The sequence below is a fragment of the Ursus americanus genome, chromosome 21 (assembly GCF_024610735.1).
Source record: "Ursus americanus isolate L20-20 chromosome 21, mUrsAme1.1.p, whole genome shotgun sequence".
Lineage (NCBI taxonomy): Eukaryota > Metazoa > Chordata > Mammalia > Carnivora > Ursidae > Ursus > Ursus americanus.
Window position 1 is genome coordinate 26,857,389 of NC_142147.1, and position 26,425 is coordinate 26,883,813.

The 26,425-nt window shown below is 43.2% G+C and overlaps 1 protein-coding gene and 1 pseudogene across 1 annotated transcript; both read right to left on the reverse strand.

The window, feature by feature from the left end:
- Positions 1-1,075: 1,075 nt before the first annotated feature.
- On the reverse strand, positions 1,076-3,219 carry CHST4 (carbohydrate sulfotransferase 4). The gene has a single exon (XM_045810236.2). It carries the CDS (start codon positions 3,202-3,204, stop codon positions 2,053-2,055), a length of 1,152 nt encoding a protein of 383 aa, XP_045666192.1. The 5' UTR covers positions 3,205-3,219; the 3' UTR covers positions 1,076-2,052.
- Positions 3,220-23,835: 20,616 nt separating this feature from the next.
- On the reverse strand, positions 23,836-24,122 carry LOC123800509 (ragulator complex protein LAMTOR5 pseudogene; annotated as a pseudogene).
- Positions 24,123-26,425: the final 2,303 nt, after the last annotated feature.

Here is a 26,425-nt window from a genome sequence, read left to right on the forward strand (position 1 = left end):
AGTGTCACCCACGCAGCATGGTTCCAGAGCCCATGCGCTCATGAGCACATAACGACTCCTTTGGAGAAGGAGAAGCAAGCAGCTCTGTACTCCAGCATGCCGCAGAGATGGTTCCTAAGGAAGTTGCTAACATTAAGAAAACTCAGGGGGAGGCTGGAATTTCAAAGGGGAAATCAGAGCTGATTGAGTTTATCACTGTCTGTCCACCCACTGGTCTTCTTCACTCTCTTTGCACCATCACCTACTGCCCTGGCCTTATTTTCAATATTGGGGAAACTCTTCACAGTTTTGGAAGGTTTGTAGAGGCAAGAAGCATTTGCTCAGGAGATCCTAGCTAGGCTCTTGAGGTGTGTCTAGAGTGGCTTAGGTTTATATGTTAGAATAAATTCACTCCTTTAGAGCCACAAATAAATGAACTTTGCTGGAGCCAGCTGGCAAAGGTAGCTACTCATGAACCTCAGGTAGTACCAGAGACCAAGAGCTCCTTGGCAGACTCAAGCTTGAGAATTCCCATCTGCCATCGGGGTACTTTCTGAGGTGAGACCCTCATCCAAAGTGGGAGTTGGAACAAAAGGGAAAATGAAGTGATGGTATCTTTCAGGTTTGGACAAAGTGAAGTATTAAGCAAGTCAGGACTCAAAGGTCCCTGAAGTTCCAGACACATATAGACCTTCTTCCTATTCCTTCCAACCCAAGGACAGCACCAGTGTCAAGAGTCAGCAGCGTGGATACCTGGCATGTGCTGAAAAGGCAAAAGGTGCTGCTCCCTGGTGGAGGGTGTGGTATTGCCAGGCTGGCCAGGAAAGGATCACCAGGATTGCTTGATCAACATGCAGAATCCCAGCTCCCATGGTGGCAGATTCCAATTCCAGCAGATCTGAGGTGGGGCATGGCAAAATAAATTTCTAACAGTGGATTCTGATACTTCACTAGACCCAGGGAGTGCTGCAAAGACTGGAAGCAACAACCTCTATCATGTGGAGAGGCGACCCAGAAGAGCTGAACAGCGCCAGCTCTACTAGACCTGAGGTCCTCTGGCCGAGGATCACATTAAAAGAACCCTTTGCCCGGACCCTAGGGTGATATATACAATATTATCACAACTCACACCTCACACAAGAAAGAAAGGGCTTAGTTGTTAGTTGCCTACAGATTCTTAAGAGCACAATGTGATGGTCAGTATTGATCAGTGTAGACTCAGTTCATCATCTAACACCAAATATTGTCTTAGCAATTTTTTTTATGTGTGGGTAATAGATAATAGTAAAAGTATTAAAAAATCTTTAAAGATCCTTATGCCATCAGGTTAGGATCCTATAAGAATTAGCATCTACTACTAAGTAATTAGAAAGCATAACAGGGGAAACTCCTAACAGAATCCTATTTGGAATTTTAGTGTTAATGGATGGCAGCTTCACAAGTCAAAAATCTTCTGTGTGACAGGAAAATACTGAGGGGAAATGATGTCCGCATCAGGCCTAGCCGCCCCCATGAATTTAAGAGCTTGCTCTGTTGTGCAGAGATCTTATTTTGTTTTTGTGATAAGTAATAGCTGTGACGGCCAAGCTCACCATAAGCATCCAATCCTGTTCTCTGTTGCCTTTTTGAATCCACCAGGAGTTCCATGGGCTCAGAGTTCGTATCCCTGTGGAATGTGCTGGTGCGCTCTTTGGCGGAAGACCTATTTCCCTAGTTTTCCTGTTTCTTCCCTTTCCCACTGGGCAATGTGGACAGAGAAGTTTATGGATTTACTCCACTGATACTGTGTGGTGCCAAACAGGACCCCAGGCCACAATGTCTTTGAGGTATACACGGATAGGAAGGCCAAGAAGGAAGAAAGGCAGTACTCCTTTTTCAGTGGTGGAATATCCTGCTGAATCTCTTCTATGCATGAGTAGAGACATGAAATTTTCTCAGCCTGAGCATGTGTGGGCACAACTCATGCTCACATGTACACCAACAGAGATGTAATTAAGGCTCGGAAGCTTTCAGTTAATGTGGCCAAGGCTGGTGCCAACCGGGAACAGAGCTCCTTCCACCCTCTTGATGGACTTACTTGGAGGGAGTCCATGTAGACAGAAGATCCAGTGACAGGTTTTTCTGCTCTTGCTCAGATCTGACAAGGTGGTAGCCCAGCAAAGTCATGGTATCATTGCAGACTTTTTGAAGTCGAGAAACCTTTTCGTAAGGCAAGGTCCAGCGCCAGGCCTGGGAGACGTTGAGGGCATTCCTGGCATTAGTGTGGAAGGCGTGATTACCCATGCCCTTGCCTCGAGTGATGTTGTACACCCAGGTCTGGAGCTGGGGCAAGAATTTCAGTCCCACATATTTATACATTTGGGCAGTCTGAGCAATGGGGTCCCGGACCAGGTCCTCATAGCGTATGAGCATGTAGCGTTGCCTCAGGGCTTTGGGCAAGGACTGCACAGCCTTATAGATCTGCAGCTGGCTTTGGCAGATGACCTGCATCACATAGTAAGGCTGTTCCTCCTCCTTGAGTTTCTCCCCATGCTGCCCCATCACAATGCGGCTATCAATCATGAGATCCCCTGTGGTGCGTTCTCGGGAACGAAACACCGCCCGGGGGTCCCGCACCAGGTGCACAATGTGCAGATTGAGGGAAGGGTCTCTCAGCAGTGGGTAGAGCACCTGCAGGTTGAAGAAGCGCACCTCCTTGAGTACCACATGGCTGTAGGAGCGACAGGCCTTCTCTACCACCTCAAAGGGCTGTTGATAGCACAGAAGCTTGCAGTGAGCCTGCGGTATGATCATATCCCGGGAGAAGATGTTGCAGGCAGGTGGTGAACACAGGGCCCGGCTGTTCTCCCACTGGAAGAGGCTGGACTGTCTTCGAGGACCGGGTTTCATGTAGGCATCAAAGACACTCATGTCACACAGAAAAATGGCACGGATCAGGTCCCTCACTGCCATGTGCAGCCTCCAGGCAGTGCTCTGCGTGAAGGTCATCCAGATGTGCCAGGCGGGCTCCATCAGGTAGAAGACATCCGGGTGCTGCCCAAAAAGCTGTCCCACAAAAGAAGAGCCAGAGCGCCAGGAAGACAGGACCAGCACATGCATGGGCTTGGGCTCCTCCTTCGTGGGTAGGGAGTTGAAGTTGTGGCCATACAGATGGAAGAATAGAGCAAAGATGGCCATCTGGGAAACCAGAAACAGCAGTGGCCTCATTTTTTTGGGCAGTATCATCGTGCCAAAGTGGAAGTGGAAGACCTTTAAGGAACAAACAGAAGGGCTATGTTGGGGTTCTGTCTTGGTGTCTGCCTTCCATCCCCTTTCTTGCCAAAGCCATTTCTTCCCTGACCCCCAGCAAGAAGCAACGTATAGTTCTGGAAACTTCTGGCAACCAACTCCATAAATCCTTCTCTAAATCAATTCCCGTCCCTTGCAGTCAGTGTGTCAATAAGTTCTACTTATTTTAGGCTCTTTACTTCCTCCCTCCTGGTCTTTGTTGTCCAGTGAGCTGCAAAAATTCCTGAACGTAGGCATATTTCATTGACTAGGAGGAATAGCTCTACCCTGCCACCTTGGTGACATGCATGTCTCCACACAGGCCACTTAGGCAAAGCGTAGCCACAGTCTGACCAAATTTTGGTTGAATACTCTGTGATTCCTTCCTAAACTAAGGGAGATAAACTGACTTGGGAGGAACTACCTCAAGGCCATTGTTCACCCACCTCTCCTATCTTGAGGGAGATTGCCATCGGCCATTTCTCATTACCTTCCTTCATCTCAAGCAAGCACAGGCCTTTCAATCCCCTGAAGGATATGGTTGCAGGTTATAAAACTGTGTGGCTTGAGTTTGGAGTTGTCTCCTCAGTGACAGAACCAAGTGCCCATGGCACCTGTCATCTGGTCCCCTCTGATTTGGCGTCATCCTGTGGGACTAGGGACATGAGGAACTGACCCAATAGTGACCTTACATCTGTGTAGCTAAGAAACTGTCTGAATCTATTTGGCTTGAATTGTCTCCTTAACAGCTGACTCTATGGAAGTGTGGCGAGCCACGCTAAGAGCTGCAGTACTGATACTTGCGGCCTATTAGCTGCTGTGCTGCTGCTTGGGGGAATGCTTAACTGTTTGACATAACCCAATCAGGGCAGCTCAGTACAGATGGCCAGGTTGTGTACTGCACAACCCTAGGGAATGCCATCTCATCAAAATTTTAAGATATTTCTTATTAAAAAATGTTCTTGTAGGTGACAGTAAAGTATTTTGGTCCAACAGAGTAAGAACATTAGGATGATTTTCTAGTTGTTAGATGTTAAATATCTAGAGAGGGGCGCCTGGGTGGCTCAGTCAGTTAAGTAGCCAACTCTTGATTTTGGCTCAGGTCATGATCTCAGGGTCCTGGGATTGAGCCCCAGTTGGGCTCCATGCTCAGTGGGGAATCTTCTTGGGATTCTCTCTCTCCCTCTCCCTCTGCCCCTCCCCCCACTTATGCTCTCTAAATAAATAAATAAATGAATAAAATCTTTTAAAAAATATCTAGAGAAATGAATTCCACTTCGTAATTCACACTAAGGCTCATACAGACCGGTGGCAACCCTCAGCTTTCTCCCTTTATAATAAAGGCTCACTTTGTATGAAAAGACTATGGTTCCCAGTGCCATACTAAAATATTATTCTGAGGGTTTTTTTAAGGGTTTAAGGTTAAGGGTTCTTTAAGGGTTAGGATGAATCTGGATCACTTTGGGTGACTTCCTAACATAAACAACTATTGAGAGATAGAATAACTGTTTTACACATAGTGTAAAACATTAATAGTAGTAAGGTGACAATTTTTTTAAACATTTTATTTTTAAGTAATCTGTACACCCAACATGGGGCTTGAACTCACAATCCTGAGATCAAGAGTCCCATGCTCCACCGACTGAGCCAGCCAGGCACCCACAAGGTGCTAATTTGCATATCATTGTATACCCAAGATATTCTTCCTTCCAGCTTTAACAAAGAAAATATATTTCTAGGAGGTGCCTGGGTGGCTCAGTCGGTTAAGCATCTGCGTTGGGCTCAGGTCATAATCTCTGGGTCCTGGGATCAAGCCCCACATCAGGCTTCCTGCTCAGCAGAGAGCCTGCTTCTCCCTTTCCCTCTGCTGCTATCCCTACTTTGCTCTTTCTCTCTGTCACATAAATAAATAAAATATTTTTTTTTGAAGATTTTATTTATTTGAGAGAGAGAGAGCCAGAGTGTGGAGAGCATGAACAGGGGGAGGGGCAGAGGGAGAGGCAGACTCGCTGCTCAGCAGGAAGCCCAAAGTGGAGCTCATCACAGGACCCTGGGATCATGACCTGAGCCAAAGTCAGACACTTAACCAACTGAGTCACACAGGCGCCCCAAGAAATAAAATCTTAAAAAAAATTTTTTTAAGGATAAAAAGAAAATATATTTCTAGACAGTAATTGGAGCTGGATTTAAGGTTTGTTATTTTCCTGGTGACAGATCTTATCACTTATTTTTAAGAAGTTTTTAATGAGTAATAGTTACACGGTTCAAATTGTTTTAAAAAGTATCATTATCATGGACATTAAGTCCACAGACTTAGAATTTAAAAGAAGGCTTCCTCGGGTGCCTGGGTGGCTCAGTTGTTACGTGTTTGCCTTGGACTTGACTGCCGGTCATGATCACAAGATCCTGGAATTGAGCCCCGCATAGGCACATCGGGCTCCCTGCTCAGTGAGCCTGCTTCTCCCTCTCCCTCTGCCTGCCGCTCCCCCTGCTTGCTCTCTCTCTGTCAAATAAATAAATAAAATCTTTAAATAAATAAATAAATAAATAAATAAAAGAAGGCTTCCTACAATTCTGCATGCAGGGCATAAGGGAAGTGCTTACCAGCCTGAGTCTAGCCTGTCACACTGCAAGTCTTTAACAGGCAGGGGGAAATACAATGATAAGCAGTTATGTCTGTGGATGAAGACTATAGTCATAAGTTAGAAAACTTCTAGAGCTCTTTGTAAACAGGGTTAATGACATACCTTAGCGACAGGTCACAGTATTTTTCTGGGGGAAAGAACACCTAAGAATTTCACCAGCTGCTGAATCAGTTACTTCTTCTGTACTCACAGCTAGGATGAATCCGCCAGCTGGTATTTGGTCATTACTGTACAGCGAAAGTCTACTTCAGTACAGGTGCCCTATCTGCCCATTTCCCACCTTGCCCCCAGGTAGCAACTGGGTTCATTTTTTTATGTGTCTTTTCAGTTGCTTTCTGCACACCCAAGAAAATTCAAATGTATACGTAGTGTTAATTTTTCCACCTCTTTATAACAGAAAAAGTAGCAAGTTACACACACCTTGCTTTTTTAACTTTACAGTATGTCTTGGTGAGGTTTCCATGGTAGCACATAAAGCATTTCCTCACTCCATTTTACCACTGCATAGAATTCTATTATACAGATATACCACAATTTATTTAACTAGTTTCCTCATAGCTAGGCATTTGGCTTATTTCCAGCTCTTTTGCCATTTCAAAAACTTCAGTAATGACCTGATGTTTATATATCACTACACGTGTATGTAAGCTAAATCCTCAGAAGGGGAATTGCAGGGTCAAAAAATACGTGTGTGTGTGTGTGTGTGTGTGTGTGTGTGTGTGTGTGTAGCTTATCTATCACCCAGATGGCCTTCATACTGGTCATAAACCATTCACTATATCCAGAACTGCAGACATTCTAGGGAGTAGATTTTCGAGGAGGAACTGGGCAGCCACAGATGTGACTCTTGGAGTTTATAGCTTGCTTCCTGAAGAGGTAGAGCAGGCTTTGCCAGCTCATGGGCTTCCCTTGGAAGTCCCCTGAACCTTCTGGGAAGTGTGTACTGACCCAAGCCAAACCTTGTGCAGTGGCATAGAGACGCTTCTCTTCCATTCATTACAACAATGCATTTCCTCCTTATGTGCCGAAAGGATCCAGTGAGAATCATCTCTCCTTCGTGGCCAAGATTACTTTGGTATATGCTGGGGAAATGTCAGTGAGTGGTAATTCCTTTCTTTCCCCTGAACGTTAGAACAGGACCAGCTAAGATGTGCTCTTAGGTCTTTCAAACTCAAGCCCAAGAGGAAGTGATTAGAAACTAGGACATTATTAATAATAGCCCAGGATTGCCCTCCTCAACCCCCAGCTCCCAAAGACTGAGGAAATGACTTTAGCAAGAGACCCTCTCCCAAAGGTAATATAAGTATATGGAAAAATTTGGAACAAAGATAGGAAACAACAGAGCAAAAGACAGAGAAAAGTAAAGAAGGGAAGAACTTGACCTTTGCACATTTATAAGGAAACTGTGATAGAATTTTATATGCAGGGCCTGTAATCAACTCAAAAAGAAGCTAATATTTCTTAAGGATTAGGAATGTGGACCTTTCAAAGTTATACTGTCTCTCCCCAATCCTGGCTGTGGGCCAACTCAGTGTCCTGAGCAGGATCAATGGCTCCAAGTCCTTCTTGCCTACCAGTATCTCCTGGCCTCATGCCCATTATGTCTCAGAGCTGGAGTCAGGCCTTCCAACTCCGTCCCCAGTTGTCCTCAGGCTTCAGTTGTTCACGGTTCTCAGGAATTCCCATGGAAACCCTTCGATTTCTTTCTCTGCTTTTTCTTACCATGAGCACTCACCCTGCCCAGAAAGAAAATACGTTTTTGTAAAGTGAGTCCCATCTCTTGTCACTGGGATCTAGGTACTTCCTGGATCGAGGCAACCCTAGCCAGAACAGCCAGGGAATACCATAGGCAAAGCTCCTGTCTGCAGAGATTGTAATCAGCAGTAGAGATGGATACTCTTGAGGGGCTGGGAGAAGTGAGCAGATGTGGCTCCATGAAAAATGGGCAAGTCAGGTTTTCTATGGCAATCTCCTCTAATCTAACCACCACCTCTCCCCCTGTCCTGCACTAACCTCATCTGTAGTCGTTGGAGTCGGTAAGCATTTGTGAGAAGTGTGTGACACGACTCCATTTCAGAGTCCCAAGTCCACCTTCCCAAGTGTTCTTCCGTGGCTGTTCAGTTGTAAACTTGAATCCTGCCCTCCCTGTTGTCAGAATCCCCAGTCTGCTCATCTCTGGCCTGGCCTTTGATAGTAAGTAGCCTCTCTCTTCTGTCTCTCTTTTCTAAAGCACAAGTCAATCAGTCCCCTCCTTGAAATCCTTCAGTAACTTTCCAGCACATATAGGATTAAATCAAAATCCCCAAGTCTTGTACCCAGGGGTCTTCATGGTCTGATCTTTGATCCCCCTCCCAGTCCTGTGCTTTACTTTCAGTTCTTTCCTGTAATTTAGAAGCCCTTACTCCGAAGATTTAGTTGTTCTCTAAACTTTTCAGTAGCATCCATCTCTTACTCTATAGTAAATAGCTGTAGAAGAATGTTTCTACCACTGAGCTGCGGAAACTTAAGGGTAAATGCTATGTCTTATTTTGTTTACAGGTATATGAAACTTGTAAGTGATTAAGGCTCTTTAAACACACCCGTTGAATAAATCAGTAGTTGAATATGGGAAGAGGAATAATCACAGCTGGAAAGCAGATAACTGAATGAGATCCATCGAGAAACAGAAACTTGGCCTTTTCTGTGCACATGGGCGTCTCTGTAGTATCAGTTACTAAAATTTAGGTGATTCTGTTGAGTATTAAGCACAGAACCAAAACTATCTCAATACATGGAGCAAAATATTAATAAAGTTAGAGGCATAGGTTTGATGGTATGGCACAGTTAACCTTACTCCAAAAAAAAAAGAAAAAAAAGGAGTTTCTACACTGAGTATGTATTAATGAAAACTAGAAAGAAAAAAAAAACCATGACCGTTATTTTTTTTTTTTTTTAATTAATAAGAAATAAAAGCAGAACATCTAGGTGGCTCAGTTGGTTGAGCATCTGACTCTTGATTTCGGCTCAGGTCATGATCTTCGGGTTGTGAGATCAGCCCCGCTCAGCGGGGAGTCTGCTTCTCTCCTTTCTCTCCCTCTCCCTAAATAAATAAATAAATCTTAAAAAATAACTAAATCTTAAAAAAAAAAAAAAAAGAAGAAGAAAGAAAGAAAAGTTGTATTGCAGGGCACAAGACCACTCAGACTACTTCTCTTTTCTAACTAGCTCAGAAAAAGAAAAAACAGAGAAAACCCTCAGCACATCTTGTCATCACTGGTCCCCCAAATAATTTAAAAACAGGTTGCACCAATGAGGGGTGAGTGGTATTGTTCTTAAAAACATCACCATCATCAACATGACCTCATCCAGCAGCCTGATGACTGAGGGCTGAATTATGCATGACCCCCAAATGGGTACTGTGTAGCCTTTTAGAAACAAAATGAGCGGGGGCGCCTAGGTGGCTCAGTTAGTTAAGTGTCTGCTTTCAGCTCAGGTCATGATCCTGGAGTCCTGGGACTGAGCCCTGCCTTGAGTCGTGTCAGGCTCCCTGCTCCGTCCGGAGTCTGCCTCTCCCTCTGCCTGCCCTCCCCCTGCTTGTGCTCTCTCTTTCTCTGTCAAATAAATAAATAAAATCTTAAAAAAAAAAAAAAAAAGAAACAAAATGAGGAATTCTGAGGGAAAAAAATAACAGGCAGCAATTTAAGAGCCCTGGATTCCAGCCCCTGGCACATTCCTAATTTAGATTTCCCAGTGAGATTATGCTCCCGTAACCCAAAATTGGAGATGGAAGAAGATAGTTTCACAAACCAAGAGATCAGAGTTGGATTGGGGAAACTGAAATCCACACATATACCTCTAGACCCAGGAAGACAACAGGGAGAAGCACCTGGGCAAAGGTGACCGTATAGTAACAAACACTAACTGGACTGAAAGTGCCAGGAGGGTTGGACCTGGGTCCTCACCACTGCTCTATCTCCAGTGTGCCAGCAACACTGCCGGCAACATTTACCAAATGATGACCTGATGACATCATTTGTAGAGCAGTTTTCAGTGCTTGAGGTGCCCTCCTTGATGCAGGTAAGGAAGGTAGGACAAGATAGTCTTATTTTGCCCATATAAACGTATTTCAATTCCAACTAGAAGTTTTAGACAGAAGTCTCTTCTATTTAGGCTCATGTGCCGGCCTCCTAACTTAATCTTCTTTTACATCTGAATAGCATTCCACAGCTCTGAAGCCACAATCACGACAGCCGTCCAGTTAGATACACAGCACACTGATAATCCACACACCCGTTTTTCAGAATAAGTAAACTGAATTGTAACTAATTGACTCAATGGTGGAAAAGCCCTACCTGAATCAGAACCCAGGTCTGTTGAGTCTCAGGGCTGAGAGCATTCAGTAATCACAGGACACCTTGCCTGAGCTAGAGAAAACCTACAGCTCCCTCCACCTCCTATCTGCCACTCTCCAGCGTCTGAGCAGAGAAGCTACAAGATGTATAGAAACTTGAACTCAGAAGCCAGGATCTGAGTAAGTTAGATGCATCAGGGGACCACGCACAAAACATGTATCAGGACAGCCCCACTAGCATTCCAGGCTTTCTCAGATCCTTTTGGAGATGGAGAGGGGTGAGGATGAGGGAGGTGCTGCCAAGCAGCTTGTGCTTTTTCAGGGAGATTCTCCAGGTGATTCTCATTTAGCCCCCGCCACAACCCCCTCCTCTGCCATTGCCCTTAAAATCCTTAGCTTAGCTGCGAAAGGTTTTCTGATTCTCCGCCGCAGGAGCCCCGGGACAATGGCCCCACTGTGGAGGTGCAGACAGAGAAAACTCTCTTCTTACCTTGAGAATAGCTTAGGCTTCTCCACTGCTTTAGAGAGGCTCACTGCCAGCCAAGTCGTGTTTTCCTCTCTGACTCACCAACTCCTCTGTCGGCTTCCTCTTCCTCCTTGCATTTTGCATAACCATCCCTACTCAGAACAAATTCCACTGCCCTCTCCCTTCTGCCAGAATAGTGACCCACCTTCCAAGACGGTGTTGAGAAAGCGCTCACTCCCAAGTAGCCTTGGTATCAGCAGCTTTAACCCTGAGAGAGAGACTCAGGCTCTGGGAGAGTCTGCTCGAGGTAGACCGGGAGAACCAAAAGAGGAAGTATTCTCTCCCACGACTGGGAGTTAGAAAGTAGGAAAGTAGGCTCCTTGAAGGCAGCTGAAAAGGTTAACTCCCTTAGGACAGGGTAGAAAAAGAAAAAGGAGACCTGGGAGATGAGGTCGATAGGGAGATCAGCGAAAATACCCCCAAGATCTTAACTTGCTCTTACACCTTAATCTTATCTCTGTTGCAAAAAAAGAGGAGAAAACCTGAATGCTATTTCTGGATCGTACCTGCCTGCTCACTCCACTGGATTTAGGGAAGATAACATTTTTTTTGGCCTCTGTGTCATGTTCAACATCTAAAACCCTTCTTACAGGAGATTCTAATTAGATAATTACCTAGATGTAATAACTGAATGTATGGGAGGACTTAGATATATTGGCATTTAGTTGGGGTACAGGAAAAATATTACCCCCACAGGAAAAAAAGAAACAAGTTGTTAAAAATTATAGCTCCTTACTAGCTGTGTTCCTTGGGCAAGTCACACAACTGCTCTGAGCTACCTCACATGATTGTTGTGAGTGTAAACAATAGATGAGAATACTCAAGTAAATGTAAATTGTGGCCAAGTGTAAAAGCCGCTGTCTTTGCAGTCAGACATCTGGGTAAGTCCTTCCTACCACTCAGCCCTGCAATATCACTGTAAAATATATACCTACTTTATAGAATTCTTGTGAATGGTAGGGCAGGATTAATGCATATAACAGCCCTGATACAATATTATGACAATAATGAGTTAAAAAGAGGTGGTTAAGGGGTTCCCCGGGAGGAGCAGTTGGTTAGACATCCGGCTCTTGGTTTCAGCTCAGGTCTGATCTCAGGGTCAGATGAGTCCCAAGTCTGGCTCCCCGCTCAGTGGGCAGTCAGCCTGAGTTTCTCTCTCCTTCTTCCTCTGCTGCTCCTCCCTGCGCTCTCTCACTGAAATAAAAAAAATATTTTTTAAAAAGTAGTTAATCATAATACCTCTTTCTTCTTGCTCAGTTGCTGGCTCATTTTCTAGGCTTTGAAAGAGGGAGCAGACTGAGTTGTAGGAGTTCTAGGATAACCTAGGAAGTGTCTGCTGGTTTCCTTCAGCTGAGCCTCCCAAGGCCTTATCATTGGCACAAATGACCGGACCTGCGGTGGTGGGATTTCAATTCCCTCTTTCCCAATTTCTCCCCAGCAGGGAGAAGAGACATTTCTCTTCCTCAAAGTGACTTCATGCTGGGATGTACATTGAAGAGCCAGAACTGAGCAGTTGGTGGTTCTGCTTTTCTTATTATAAAAATGAATACTTGTTCATTACTAAAAAATTTGAAAACTACAAAATGTGTAAGAAAGACTATATAAATCCCTTTACATTTTGCTGCCCAGAGAAAACCACTCTTGATCTTTTTTCCCAGGCATGCAGAAATCTGTATAATTGAGATCACCCTGGAAAATATAGATTCGTACTTGTTTTCCCTTTCTCTTTATTTTAAAACATTTTAAATTACGGAATTAGAATAAGGTCAGGAAGGTACAATTCAACAAGTAACATAAAGGAACTACCACTTAAAAAAGAAACCAGGACATGGTCAAGGCTGTTTCACAGTATCCCTTTCCTCCCACAACCTCCTCCCGCCATTGTTACTCAGAGGTGATCACTATCATGGTAAGCGGTTCCTTACTTCTCCTTATACTTTGTCATCTTTTTTTTTTTTTTTAAGATTTTGTTTTTAAGTAATCTCTGCACCCACCGTGGTGTTTGATGGTGTTTGATATCCAAACTCACAACCCCTAGAGTTACACTCACCACCGACTGAGCCATCCAGGTGCCTCCTACAGTTTACCATCTTAAGCAAGACAATTAAATTTTCCCCAATTTGAGCTTTATGTAAATAGAATCATACCACATGCATTCTTTTGAGCTTTGCTTTTTTCATTTCATATTATCCTTGTAAAATTCATCACATTGTTGCGTGCAGTTATAGGCGTTTTTAAATTTGTTTTTGTTATCCTTGTAACATTCCATATGTGAATATACCACAATTTGTCCATGATCTTGTTAATCGACATCGGAAGTGTTTATAGTGTGGAGGTGTGGCTAAATATTCTTGACATGTCTCCGGGCACACATTTACACAAGTATCTCTGGGGGATGCTGGATCATGGGGGTGTTTGGCTCTGATTTTTTCACCTCACACTAAGTAATAAGCATTTATCCATGTAAACAAATATTTATGGAAAACATTACTTCACAGGACTTGTCATTTGCCAACATTCCAGTGTTCGGTTGTCAGACATTTTGATTGTTCTCAGTTTCCCTATGACATATAACACTGTTATAAATATGGTGACCTTAATGATTAATGAAACACTCAGCGTAATTCTCGGTACAAGTAGCTGCCCCACCTCTTTCCTTATAGGTAGTACCACAGATCTTGGACTCTTTAATTTGTGACTAATATATCAGTTAGGAATAATTTTCAGAAAGGTTGGGCTGGAAACGGCCATTAAGAAATAGATATTCACGGGGCGCCTGGGTGGCTCAGCGGTTAGGCGTCTGCCTTCGGCTCAGGGCGTGATCCCGGCGTTATGGGATCGAGCCCCACGTCAGGCTCCTCCACTATGAGCCTGCTTCTTCCTCTCCCACTCCCCCTGCTCGTGTTCCCTCTCTCGCTGGCTGTCTCTATCCTGTCGAATAAATAAATAAAAAAAATCTTAAAAAAAAAAAAAAAGAAATAGATATTCACAGTAATAAAAAACCCAGGGTATCCCAAACAGAGGGCATTCCCAGGAAGGAATTAGGAGGCATGAAGACTATGAAAGAAGAGAATGATATGATAGTTCCGGCTTGTTTGGAGCTGGAGACAAGCCAAGCACTGCACTACACGTTTATTGGGGTCATTGTATTGTCCTCTTTGAGATTGCCTTAGGAAGTAATTTCATATTTTCCGGATGATAGAATAGAGGCTGGGAGAAGCTAAACAATGTATCCACATTTATGTGGCTTATAGTGGAAATATGGACCCAATCTCCGGTCTGAGATCGAAGTCCAGCCTTACTCATTGGCAGTGCTACCTCTCTCTGTGATCATGGACAGGATGATTGAGTCTATTCCCTTTTGCTGTCCTCTTAAGAGTAGTTGATAGTTCATTCAGGGCAGAACTCTTTCTACAGTTATAGGAATAGAAATTTAACATTCATGAAGAAGAAAGAGCTGCCCCAGTTCCCTGTATCACCATGTAATCCTCAGTCCTTGCAGACCTCACGAGGGATTCTACTAGCCTCATGTAAAAAGAAAAAAAGAGAGAAACTAGGTCTTTGTCGGTCATTGACCGAACACCAATAATTTTAACCCAGCTCTTTCTGCTGTTCTTTTCATGCTTTTCCAAAGCCTTCCCAAATATAATGAGGTCACTCAAATGTACCAAAACCCCTAAATAATTCATATCACCTACCATCTTTTCCTTGATAGGAATTTGTGCTGGTAGAATGCCAAGCAGCTAAAGAAAAGCCTCCTTTGGTCACTAGCCTCTGGTGGTAGTCAGCACGTTCAGATATACGGCTTCTAAGAGTCTACAGTATTCCACAGCAGCAGGAAGAAATTTGAATCCTGGTGTTTGATATCCAAGCCTTCTTGTAGAACATTCACAGGGAAAACACCATTTCTTTAAGTCAGCACCATCCGTAGCACTTTCCTGTGATGAAGAAGTGTTATGCAGCTGCATTGTCTAATACAGCAGCCACCGCTACATGAGGCTACTGGACACTTGAAATGTGGCTAAGGTACCAGATTAGAAAGCTCAGTTAAGGCTGTACGGATCCAGTCTCTCCTTGAGTCTCAGAAAACCTGATGAAAGATAAAGACCGTCTCTCTACGAAAATGTGCATTTGATCATCATACAAACACAAAATCATATCCAATTGCAAGGGGTCCCTACTTAAGAATCCTGACAAAGGGCTGTATGTCCTTTGGTGCTTTTCAAAGCATGATTTCAAGAGAGTTGACTCCCAGGGACCACTGTTCAGCAGAGCTTTGTGCTCCATCCCACCCACTTGGACTTTTGCCATCTTTAGAGTCTGGAGACCCACCGACATGGTAGAGTCCGCCACTGAGCCAGAGTCTAATTTTCTTAGGGGGCAAGAAGAATCTTTTTGCTGGTTATACTACCCACTCCTGCCTTTACCCAGACCATTGCTCCCTGTGTACTAGGATTAGAGTTTCTTCACTGCTACACTTGGCCACGTGTCTTTCCTGTTCACTGACATTAAAAGAACAGTCAGGGGCACCTGGGTGGCTCAGTCGGTTAAGCGTTCCACTCTTGATTTTAGCTCAGGTCATGATCTCAGGGTCGTGAGATCAAGCCCCATGTCAGGCTCTGCACTGACCATGGAGTCTGCTTAAGTTCTCTTTCTCCCTCTCCCTCTCCCACTCCCTGCCCTCTAAAAAAAAAAAAAAGAAAAGAAAAAAATGTCAGGCTTTTCTTGAGTTCCTTTTCACATGGGGGCTCCAGCGTACTACACTTTAATCAGTGTGGAACAGCCTGCAATGTGAATGTCAAGACATGAAATCTGAGTGACATTACCCTCCCTACATTGGTCACCAGCCCTGTGTTACTTACCAAAGCCTGGTGTTAGGCTTGAGGAGGGTACAGGCTAGGTTTAGAGAATGGATTCTGGAGGACTAGAGCTTTCTACTTTGGTTAAGCATCTGCAGGCTGCAGAGAGGTTGGACCTCAGCATCCTAGAGAGCGAGCACCTTCTGAAGAAGTGAGCCAGGAAGGGAATTTTGGTTGCTATAAATGCTATTATCAAGCGGACAATTGCCTTCAGTAGAACCTGCTTCCTTGAGCTGGGCCCTGGGGGCGGACACCTGATTGGGGATCCCCTGGCTCTTATCTCTGGGTTAAAAGTATTTGTTTCAATAGTGGGAGAACAAGTTGGATTAGGGTAGGTCAGGATGAAGGGAAAGGTAAACATGGTATTAAGTTTCTTGTTCGTTACTTTCTTGAGGCCCCTTATAGGACAGAGAGGGGGAGAAAATGGGGAATAAAGAGACAGGAAGAGTTGAAGGATTGTTGGCAGAAATCCGAGGAGGAAAAATTGAGAGCCTGAGCAAAGACACTGTGAACAAAAAGAAAAGAACTCAAATTTGAGTTATATAGGGGTGACCAAAGTGATACATGGGGGTAGAGCCCACCAGAAGACACTTCTTTTACTCTCCCCAGATTTCACCCTCAGAAACTCCTTGACTAGGCCATCATGGATCACCTGTATCAATCTCTGGAGATCTTTAGAAAGCCTAGAGGCAGAATTCTCATCCCAGATCATATCTTGGCCCAATTCCAGGTAAGGCATCCGTTATCCAATAATGTCCAACTCCTGAACCACCAACGACATACAAGATTATTTATTGGTGTATGATTAGCACCTAGCACAGTGCCTGGCACATAGAAAGTGCTCAGTGGGGCGCCTGGGTGGCACAGAGGTTAAAGCGTCTGCCTTCGGCTCAGGGCGTGATCCCGGTGTTCTGGGATCGAGTCCCGCATCAGGCTCCTCTGCTATGAGCCTGTTTCTTCCTCTCCCACTCCTCCTGCTTGTGTTCCCTCTCTCGCTGGCTGTCTCTATATCTGTCAAATAAATAAATAAAATCTTAAAAAAAAAAAAAAAAAAAAGAAAGTGCTCAGTGAAACTTGTGAAAGGAATGAATGAGTGAACCTCTGTTCAAGCTTTAAAAAGGAACTTGCTGCACAACAGGTGCAAAATTCCCCCTAACTAAACAATGTGAACAAATGAACTCCCCACAGAAAACCTGACTCAACAAGGTACATGAAACTACAATAAAAAATAAGCTCTCATCCCAGATTCTACCTCAGGTACAGTGGTCATGCTTTAAACATACACTGGGTTTTGTAGTTTATTATGTTGTGTAGGCAGTTTAAAGATAATCCAAATCCCATAAATACACTTTGAGGAGTAGAGTGTAAGTGAATATGACTCAGTCTACATATCCTTCCTATTATCTTAAGTAGATAATAACAAATCATTGTAATTACTGACATTTCTTAATAATGTCAAGAAACTGGCACTCCTTTAAAAAGATAATACTATTTGGATTAACATTTAAAAAAAAAGAGAATTTCAACTAGGGGTCTGCAGAGGAAAATATACCTAGTAGCCTAGTCATGTATGGGGGTGGGAAGGTGAGAATATCATTCTTTTATTTTAATTCTGGTATTGTTAACATACAGTGTTACATCAGTTTCAAATGTGCAATATAGTAATTCAACAATTCTATACATTACTCAGTGCTCATCACGATAAACTCACTCTTAATCCCCTTCACCTATTTCACCCATCCCCCCCCACCTCCCCTCTGGTAACCATCGGTTTGTTCTCTGTAGTTTGTTAATAGCCCATTTTTTGTTTGTTTGTTTCTTTCTTTTTTCTTTGTTCATTTGTTTGTTTCTTAAATTCCACATATGAGTGAAATCATGGTGTTTGTCTTTTTCTGACTTATTTCACTTCACATTATACCCTCTAGATCCAACCCTGTTGTTGCAAGTGGCAAATTTCATTTTTTTTATGGATGAGTAATATTTGTGTGTGTGTGACCTCTTCTTTACCCATTCACCTATCAGTGGACACTGGGCTTGCTTCCATAATTTGGCTATTGTAAAAACGCTGCAATAAACAAGTTCGTGTCTTCATGTTCTTTGGATAAATAGGAAGTTTTTGAAATAAAATAAAATAGAATTGAAATTAAAGTTTATTCAGTAGAACTGAAATTTAAAAATTCAGGAGAACTGAAATTTAAAAACAGTAGAATTACTGGGTCATATGGTAGCTCTGTTTTTAATTTTTTGAGGAACCTCCGTACACTTTTGCACAGTGGCCGCGCCAGTTTGAATTTCCACCAACAGTCCTCGAGGGTTCCTTTTCCTCCATATCCTCACCCACACTTGTTTCTTGTATTTTTTATTGTAGCCAAAGAATATCGTTTTTGTGAAAGGTCTGCAATCGCCTGGTATGGCATGTTTTGGGGACTTAGAAAGTAATTTTACCAAAGAAGAAAGATTCTGCAGAGAAATAGTAAACAAGACTGGGAGTAACTAATATAATGTTAGATGTCAATTATGATGTACGTTTTTTATAAAAGGCTGGAAGTGGCAGGACAGAATGGATTCCAATTGTGGAAGTCCTTGAATATAAGGTTAGGAACATTTTAACATTATCCCTTACTCAGGAGAGGATAGTTAAGCAGCTCTTAAGCAAAGGAGCTACATAATGAAGGGTTGGGTCAATCTTAACTGCTAGATCCTAGCAGTATTGTGTGTGATGGTTTTCACAGGAACACATGTAATAGTCATATTAGATTTTTTATGATTTATGCTCGATGGAAATGACCAAGGAATTATTTTGAAATCATAAGATATGCTATTCTCTTCCTGATAGTCATTTAGCCTGTTGTCCGTTAGGACTCCATGAATTACTATTTTGCCCCCTCTGGCTATTGCGCTGTCTCATTTTCCTCTATCCTTCTTTTAATACACTCCCCTGTCTCTGCTTGTCCAGTTCTATAAAAAATTGTTACAGCCAGGGATAAACTTTTCTAAGCGCCTTTTCCAAGGACACATCTCACCTGAGTTTTAGTAGTATTTGCCTTTTGAGTGGGAGGGTGTCATTGTGTTCTTGAAAAATGTTTCCTAACCCACTAATTGTATTTGCTACATGGGTGTCACTATTTCTTTCTTTTTTTTTTTTTTTTAAGATTTATTTATTTATTTATTTGACAGAGAGAGAGACAGCCAGCGAGAGAGGGAACACAAGCAGGGGGAGTGGGAGAGGAAGAAGCAGGCTCATAGTGGAGGAGCCTGACGTGGGGCTCGATCCCATAACGCCAGGATCACGCCCTGAGCCGAAGGCAGACGCTTAACCGCTGTGCCACCCAGGTGCCCCGACACTATTTCTTTTTATCCAAGTGGAACTTAGGAAGGTAAATATCTTACCCAAAATCTTCTGTCATGTTAGTGATAGAAGCATGTCTTTTCAGACTCCATTCCTTTACACCTGTTTTGTTGGGTTTTTTTTAAGGATGTTCTCCTCTCCACCTTACTCCCAATTTCACCTTACAAACTCCCATTGAGTTTTCTAAACCCTGTTCAGAAATGCCTTATCTGTGCAACCTTTCCTTATCCCCATGCCCAGTTCTGTCTCCTCTCATCCCCCACCTTCCCCGACAGAAATGATCATTCTGTGGGTTGTACGAACGTCTCTCATTATGCATATTCCTTTATGTGTCTCTTCCCTGTTGGACTGTAGGAGCCTTGAGGTTTCTTCCTTTTGTGTCCCCAGCACCAGGCTGGGTACACAGTGGAGTTCCGTTAATGTTGAGAATCCAAAAGGAGAGAATCAAAAAGCAAAAAGGAAAATTCTAATCTCCTAATAATCTAAGCAGAAGATTAAAGGACAACACCAAAAACCATCTCCACTGAGATTCATGTTTTTCTTCTTTAAAATGTTTGGGAATGGAGGTTTCCCAGCCTTCCTATAGCCATCAAGGAAAGGTCAATGCTGCCCCTCGGGTTCCCCCGTGGACTCCTGCACTTGTGTGCTGAGCTCTTTCCATGACACCTTGACCCCTTCTAAGGTCCCCGCCAGGTGTGGTTACTTTTTCTGCCTCGCTGAGTCTTCAGTGTGGATGCTCACTCTGCCCACTTTGTGCTGGTTTTCTCACGTTTTCTCCACCAAGAACTTTGTTTTCTTCCTCTTGAGGAGATCCGTCCCCACCGCATCCTCCTCCACCCACTGGAGAGCAGGCAGGAGGAGGCATTGTCTGGGCCCCCTTGTGTGTTTTTTTACTTAATGTACATTCCTTCCAGTTTTAAAAATCTGTAATCAGATAGGCATGAAGTGTAATCAGTAGGCAGCGAGGACTGAATGAACATGAGCACAATTTATTTAGGGGGCAAGAAAGAAGCCTACATGGGCAGACCAGCTCTTCCAGCTTCTTCTAGCTTCCTACAGTTACAGCCACTGGTACCACTGGCTTAGGGTTGAATCTGGCACGTGGGTCTGGGGAAAGCCAAGTCACAAAGCTTCACACACAGCCCTGTTCTCAGGGTGCCAAAAGAACCAGGGAAGGAGCAAGCAAGTTTCAAGGGCTGGGTGGGGGACCAGTTAGGAGAGGTTGAGGGTGGACAGTGGGACAAAATTGTGCTGTTAACCCCTTTCAACTCCTCAAATGTATAACAAAGAACGGCCCAGGTGACCTCAAAAAAGACCTAGCTTTAGGGTCTTTATCCAAGTATTTTTCCCCAGTGACACTGTCAGGTCATTGCTCAACCATGCGCCCCCCCCCACCCCCAACCCCTGCATTTCATTGAGGGAAAAATTCAGGTTAGAGTCAACCCAGGCTAGAAATTGTTGGAAATAGAGAGTTTGGCCTATGAGAGGAGAATGGAGCAGGGTTGACCAGTCCCTTGTGGAGAGGAAGTAGCAAAGAGATAGGAAGCATGAATGGTGTTTTTTGCTTGTATTTTTCTCTAGCAAATCTCCACAAGTAGGAAATTTTAAGCTAGTATAGTGACAGTTTTCCTAAACACATAATATAATCACATAAAACAATTATAATATCATCTTCATGGTGTCTTGAAATTAACAAATATTTTTTTTTAATGCAAATATCTTAGACCTGAAATGTTGACAATGGTTGTAACAGTCAAGGCTGCCATAAGAGGCAGCAGGCAGTTTAGCAGGGAATTTCTTCTAAAGGGTCAACTTGTAGAAGTGTAAGCAGCATTAAGGGAATCAACAAGAAAATGTAAAGTACCCAGAGTCTGGCAAAAGCAGGAAGCCCTTAGTACCTACAGACCTGAAGGAGGAAAGGGAGCTCTGTGAAAGCTGAAGGTGTGGGAGAGGGGCCCCTGGACGGGAGCTGTTTCTGTGGCAGAAGCAGCCACTGCCTGAACTTAGGTGATGAGAAGGGAGGGAGTGGGAAAGAAACACCCATCCTCTGGTTTCCTGCAGGTGCTTCCCATTGGCGGAACCCAGCTGGAAGCCAGAAGGCAAAGAAGCCCATTGGTGCCACCCTCAGGGATCAGCCTTCCAGGGCCCAGAGAAAGGCAGAGGAAGGCAGAGAATGGATCTGGGGGAGAGGGGACATGCAGGGAATGACCAAGCCCAGTCAGTGCCAGATGACGGTAAGGAGAGGGAGACTGAGCAAGGCAAGTGCAGGGTGGGATCCTGCCTTTATTAAAATTTAGGTATTGTGTCATTCTGGATTTTTTGCAATAATTCTGTTTTTTAAAAACTATTACATTAAAAATATCATTTATCTTGATTACTGAATTTTTTAGCATTGCCCGCCCTCCACACTCCCTTAAATTTTGTACCATTGACCTCACTCTAATCCTGTCCCCTTCTCTGGATAGGGGAATTGTGGGTAGTTTTTATTTTCTCATTTTTGCTTACCTGTATGTTCTAATTTTTCAAGTGAGTGTGTATTCCTTATATAATAAGAACAAATGCAAAATTTTCTTCTTTGAAAGTAGGGATCCTGGGGCGCCTGGGTAGCTCAGTCGGTTAAGCGGTTAAGCTTCTGCCTTCAACTCAGGTCCTGATCCTGGGAGTCCGCTTGCCCCACTCCTTCTGCCCCTCCCCCCCCCCCAGCTCATGATCTCTCTCTCTCTGAAATAAATAAATAAAATCTTTAAAAAAAAAAAAACTTAAAGACAAAAGTAGGGACTCTTATTCGTGCAACATGGAGCAGACTCAACAAGAAAATCAAATGTTTGTTGAATGAGTGAATTAAAAAACGTGTGTATCAACTCTATTTCCAAATCCTACCTCTTCTCAGGTTCTAATTCAAATGCCACTTTCTCATGAAACATTTCCTTATATCCCCAATCACATTGGCCTACAAAGGCCTATGCAATGTGTGCACGGGCCACCCCTGTCTCTTTGTGGCCCCCCCTTCCCTCCTGCCAGCTGCCCTCTCCCTCACTTGGTTCCTCTACATCAGCCCCCTCCTGGCTATCGCTCCTGGCACATGGGGAGCAATTGATTAGTATTTGGTAAGTGAATGAACGAATGAATGAATGTAGCCTCTCCCTTTTTTTTGTATCATTCTTGACATAATCTGTTTTGTTCTATATAGGTGTGTATTTATCTTACCTCCACTATTCTTAAGCAACGCAGGCCATCATCCTACTCACTTTGATGTGATCCTTGGTGCCTGGCACATTGCTTGGAACGTAGTTAATGACAACTATTAACAACAATAGTAGGGAGAGTAATTTTTTGAGTGACTACTATGAGCCAAGCCCTGTGTTAAACATTTATAGGTGTCCTTCCCCTCACTTACATATCTAAATGTACTTTACAGCTAAGGAAGGTGAGGCGTAGAGAAGTTGAGTCACATTCCAGAGATCACATTGCTTAATAAGTGGCATGACAGGAAAGTGCAGTCCCAAATTATACCAGATCAGTAGTTCTTAACGTGTAGTCCAGGAAACACTGGGGTTCCCAAGGCCTTTCAATGGGTCCGTATGCTGAAAACCACTCTTATGTGCCTACAGTGATTTTCTCAAGGCTATATACCATGTGCTATCAAACACCTTAAATGCAGAAGTAGGGATAAGAATTCCACTGTCATCTGTTAAGCCAAACACTAAAGAGATTTTCAAAAATGTAAAAGAGTGCCGATTTTTTCACTTTATTTTTTTATGTTTTTTAAAATATGGTTGTTTTTCATAAAACATGTTACTTATGTTAACATGTCATGTGTTTATTATTGTTATTGTAAAATAAATTAACAAATATTTAAAAATTTTATTAGTGCTAATTTCTAATATGGTAAACCTCAATAGATATGGCCCACATTTTTTTTTTTTAAAGATTTTACCTATTCATTTGACAGAGAGAGAGGCAGCCAGTGAGAGAGGGAACACAAGCAGGGGGAGTGGGAGAGGAAGAAGCAGGCTCCCAGCAGAGGAGTCCGATGTGGGGCTCGATCCCAGGACTCTGGGATCACGCCCCGAGCCGAAGGCAGACGTTTAACGACTGAGCCACCCAGGCGCCCCTATATGGCCCACATTTAAACAAAAACTCTTTGGGATCCTCGATGTCTTCAAGAGTATTATGGAGCCCAGGGACCAAATCACTTGAGAATTAGATGTATTAGGTAATATTTAAGTTTCTTCTCAGCTCTAAAATTTTAGGGTTCTCCACTCATGAAGCAGCTTAGGTCAGACATAACTTTTGGAAGACAGGGGCAGGGGCAGGGGCTCCAGGTCATGAGGCAGTCTCCGGGGCAGCTCAGAGAAGAGGGGCCATCTTTGACTGGATTCTGTGTCTAGGTTCCACTTTGTTTCGCTGGTCTTGGGCACCTGGATTTATTCTGCTCTTAACTGCTCTGTGGACTCCTGGAAACTCCTGTTCCCATTTTGGACTCACCCATAACTCCAAGTTCTGATACAGTTTTCCCAGACTTACTATTTTACTCTTTATCCCTCATCTTCTTTTGTGCTTATATGATGTGTGTCAGTGTTTACCTTGACCCTTGACTAGACCCTGCTGCCAACTTTTATTTTATCCTCCAACCAGATTTATTGAACATACCAAAATTCTGTGTACAAAGTGACGTGGACCTGCTGCTTCAAAGCATGATCCTTTCTTACTAATAGTTTGATAAGTCAGTCCATCGAGTGTCCAAAAGGAGCTTACTCTAAAATTAATAGAAAAATGCCCAATGCACACTGAAAAAATGGCCTCACTATTGGAACTTCAATAGTTCTACAAGATCATTGAGCGCCTATGACAGGCTGCTGGAGAACTGATATGAGATGTCAAGAGGTCATTTTGTGCACTGTCCCTGTGATGCCATCATGTTCCTGGATCATGATGTTCCCATTATCTGATTCTAGACACACCACAGGAATATCAGGTCTGAGGTTAGCTTAGCTGCTTGCTGGGCTAGAACAGCTATCACCCCAGCATGCTCATCTGACAGCGTCCCACGGTAGCCCAGATTAAGTCCTTGTGAATCTGTGCCTAGGACTCCAACAATGGCTGGATTCTTCATTGTGTCCTCCAAGTGCCCTCCAAGGTCGTCTCCATCCTGCCTGCTGTCCATCTAGTCCCTGCCCTGCTGCCAACTTTCTATACTTAGTCTTCCATTAACGAAGGTCTTACAATGTCCAAACACTTCCTGGACGATGGATTAGCCCCAAATATCTTATTTCATGTTGCCGGAGGCACGTACAGGGTTACAACAGATTTCATGATTTAAATTCTTTCTCATTGATTACCTCTGGGGAGGTAAAGAGGTGGAAGGGAAATTTACTCTTTAGTAATATAGCCAAAAAATAAACTAAAACTTTGTTTCAAATGAAGCAAAAGAATAATAATCTATCCTGAAATAACTTCCTTGTTTGGCTGACATCATTTTACCCTGGGAAGGATCATTTTGCAGGGTGGTTACGGAAGTCAAAGTGCATCACAGATCACTGGACAGTGAAGAATGAATGTGCATTTTGGAATGGAAACTGCTTTGGGGAGCTTTATGTTTTTGGTTGTTTTTTTTTTTCTTTTCTTCAGTTAACTGAGTCACAGTTTGATGGAGCAGCCTAAGAATATTCATTGGCCTCTGTTACCTTATGAAAATGATATTTTAAAAAAATCCAGATGCACTATAAACTTAGATGTACTATATATTGTATATAGTGTACATTCTGGATATGCTTCATACTTTATGTTAATCTGCTGGTTTTGATGTAAATGGTGATTTTTTTCCTGCTTTGCTGATGTGGGAGAAAGAAGGTGCTCTTCCCAACCAAGCCATTTATTTGCTGTGAGATCTTTGGCCAAGTCTTGCCCTGGATCTCCATGACCCACATCTATCACATAAGGGGAAGACTTGCCTTTGAGGGACAGTTGGGAGGAAAACATAAGATCCAGACAACAAAGTCTTTTGGAAAGTTAAAAGTACTATTAGAAACCAAGTAGTAATAGTAACTATTTCTCATGCTTAATTCTCAGAACACTATGGAAGGAAACCGGAAACTAGACATTGGTTCAACCTGCCAAATTAGAACAAGAAGGCGAAAGAATGTTCCCTGAATTCCAAAGCAAGTCAGTGGTGGAGCCTGCCATATCTGCCTTTTCCCAGCCCAAGGAAATATCCTCAAAGCTGGAGGTCAGTGGTCAGTGGTCTTCAAAGTGTGAATAGCAACATCTATTTCCAGATCCTCAGCTTCGTGTGGAAGCAGGGCTGCTTGCACACTTGGGTTCTCCTTCCCAAAACCGTTTTCCTAATCTGCCCTTCTGCTTTATAAAAAGAATGCATACTCTTAACCTGCCCTGAACTGCCCTAGGGAGTTGAAACTTCTGGGGCACCAAACAAAGAGACACTTTGAAATACAGATTTCTGAAAAGGCTCCTTTAATAATTAATCAAAGGGAAAAAAAACCCGCCTAGCTTTTGTCTTCCATCGTCTTGTACGTTTTTTTACTGGGGGGGAATTGGCCTGCATTATGACAGTCTGAATTCAGATATTGTGTACTGGCATAGTGGGGTGCAGATGACTTCATCTCCTCCATCTCCAGTTTATTGTTGAAAAAAACTTTGCTCCTAGCAACAACCCCGTGAAATCAAAGCAAACATCAAATCCTCAAAACACCTGCACCCCCCACCCCCCATTTAAGATAAACCGTTCCATTCAGTACATTTCATTCAGTTCTCACCCCAGGACGTCTTTTGTAGAAAGAAAAGGTACCTCTAAAGGGGTACAAGTTAATAATGCTGATTCCTTTCAAGGAAACTTCATTTGGGACTATCAAATTATTCAAGATACACTCGATAAATTTGCCAACAAAAGTTCCATGTGATTTCTTTCAGATTTTCTGTGCATTAATTAATATGGTAGTTAATAAGGTAGTTTTATCAAAACATATCCTGAAATTTTCATTCCAATAGTGGTCAATCCTCATATTATTTTGCTTATAAAATGTTTAATGATGCAAGTGTTGGGCTAATTCTTGCAATATGCCTTTCTCTTTCATTGGAAAGTTCAATCATGATGTCAAGCAAAAGTAGTAAAGTTAATTCTGATTTTTTTTTAAAGATTTTATTTATTTATTTGACAGAGAGAGAGACAGCCAGCGAGAGAGGGAACACAAGCATGGGGAGTGGGAGAGGAAGAAGCAGGCTCCCAGCAGAGGAGCCTGATGTGGGGCTCAATCCCAGAACGCCGGGATCACGCCCTGAGCTGAAGGCAGACGCCCAACGACTGAGCCACCCAGGCGCCCCTAATTCTGATTTTTATACATCATTTTATTTTCAAAAGCTGGACACCTGATATTTATATATACACATGCACACATCAAAGAACTATATTTTCCTCATATTTCTTGCTTTGTAAATAACAATGTTAGTTGA

Excerpts from the sequence above, each read along its gene's own strand:
- CHST4 (XM_045810236.2), bottom strand. The coding sequence starts at position 3,204 with ATGATACTGCCCAAAAAAATGAGGCCACTGCTGTTTCTGGTTTCCCAG.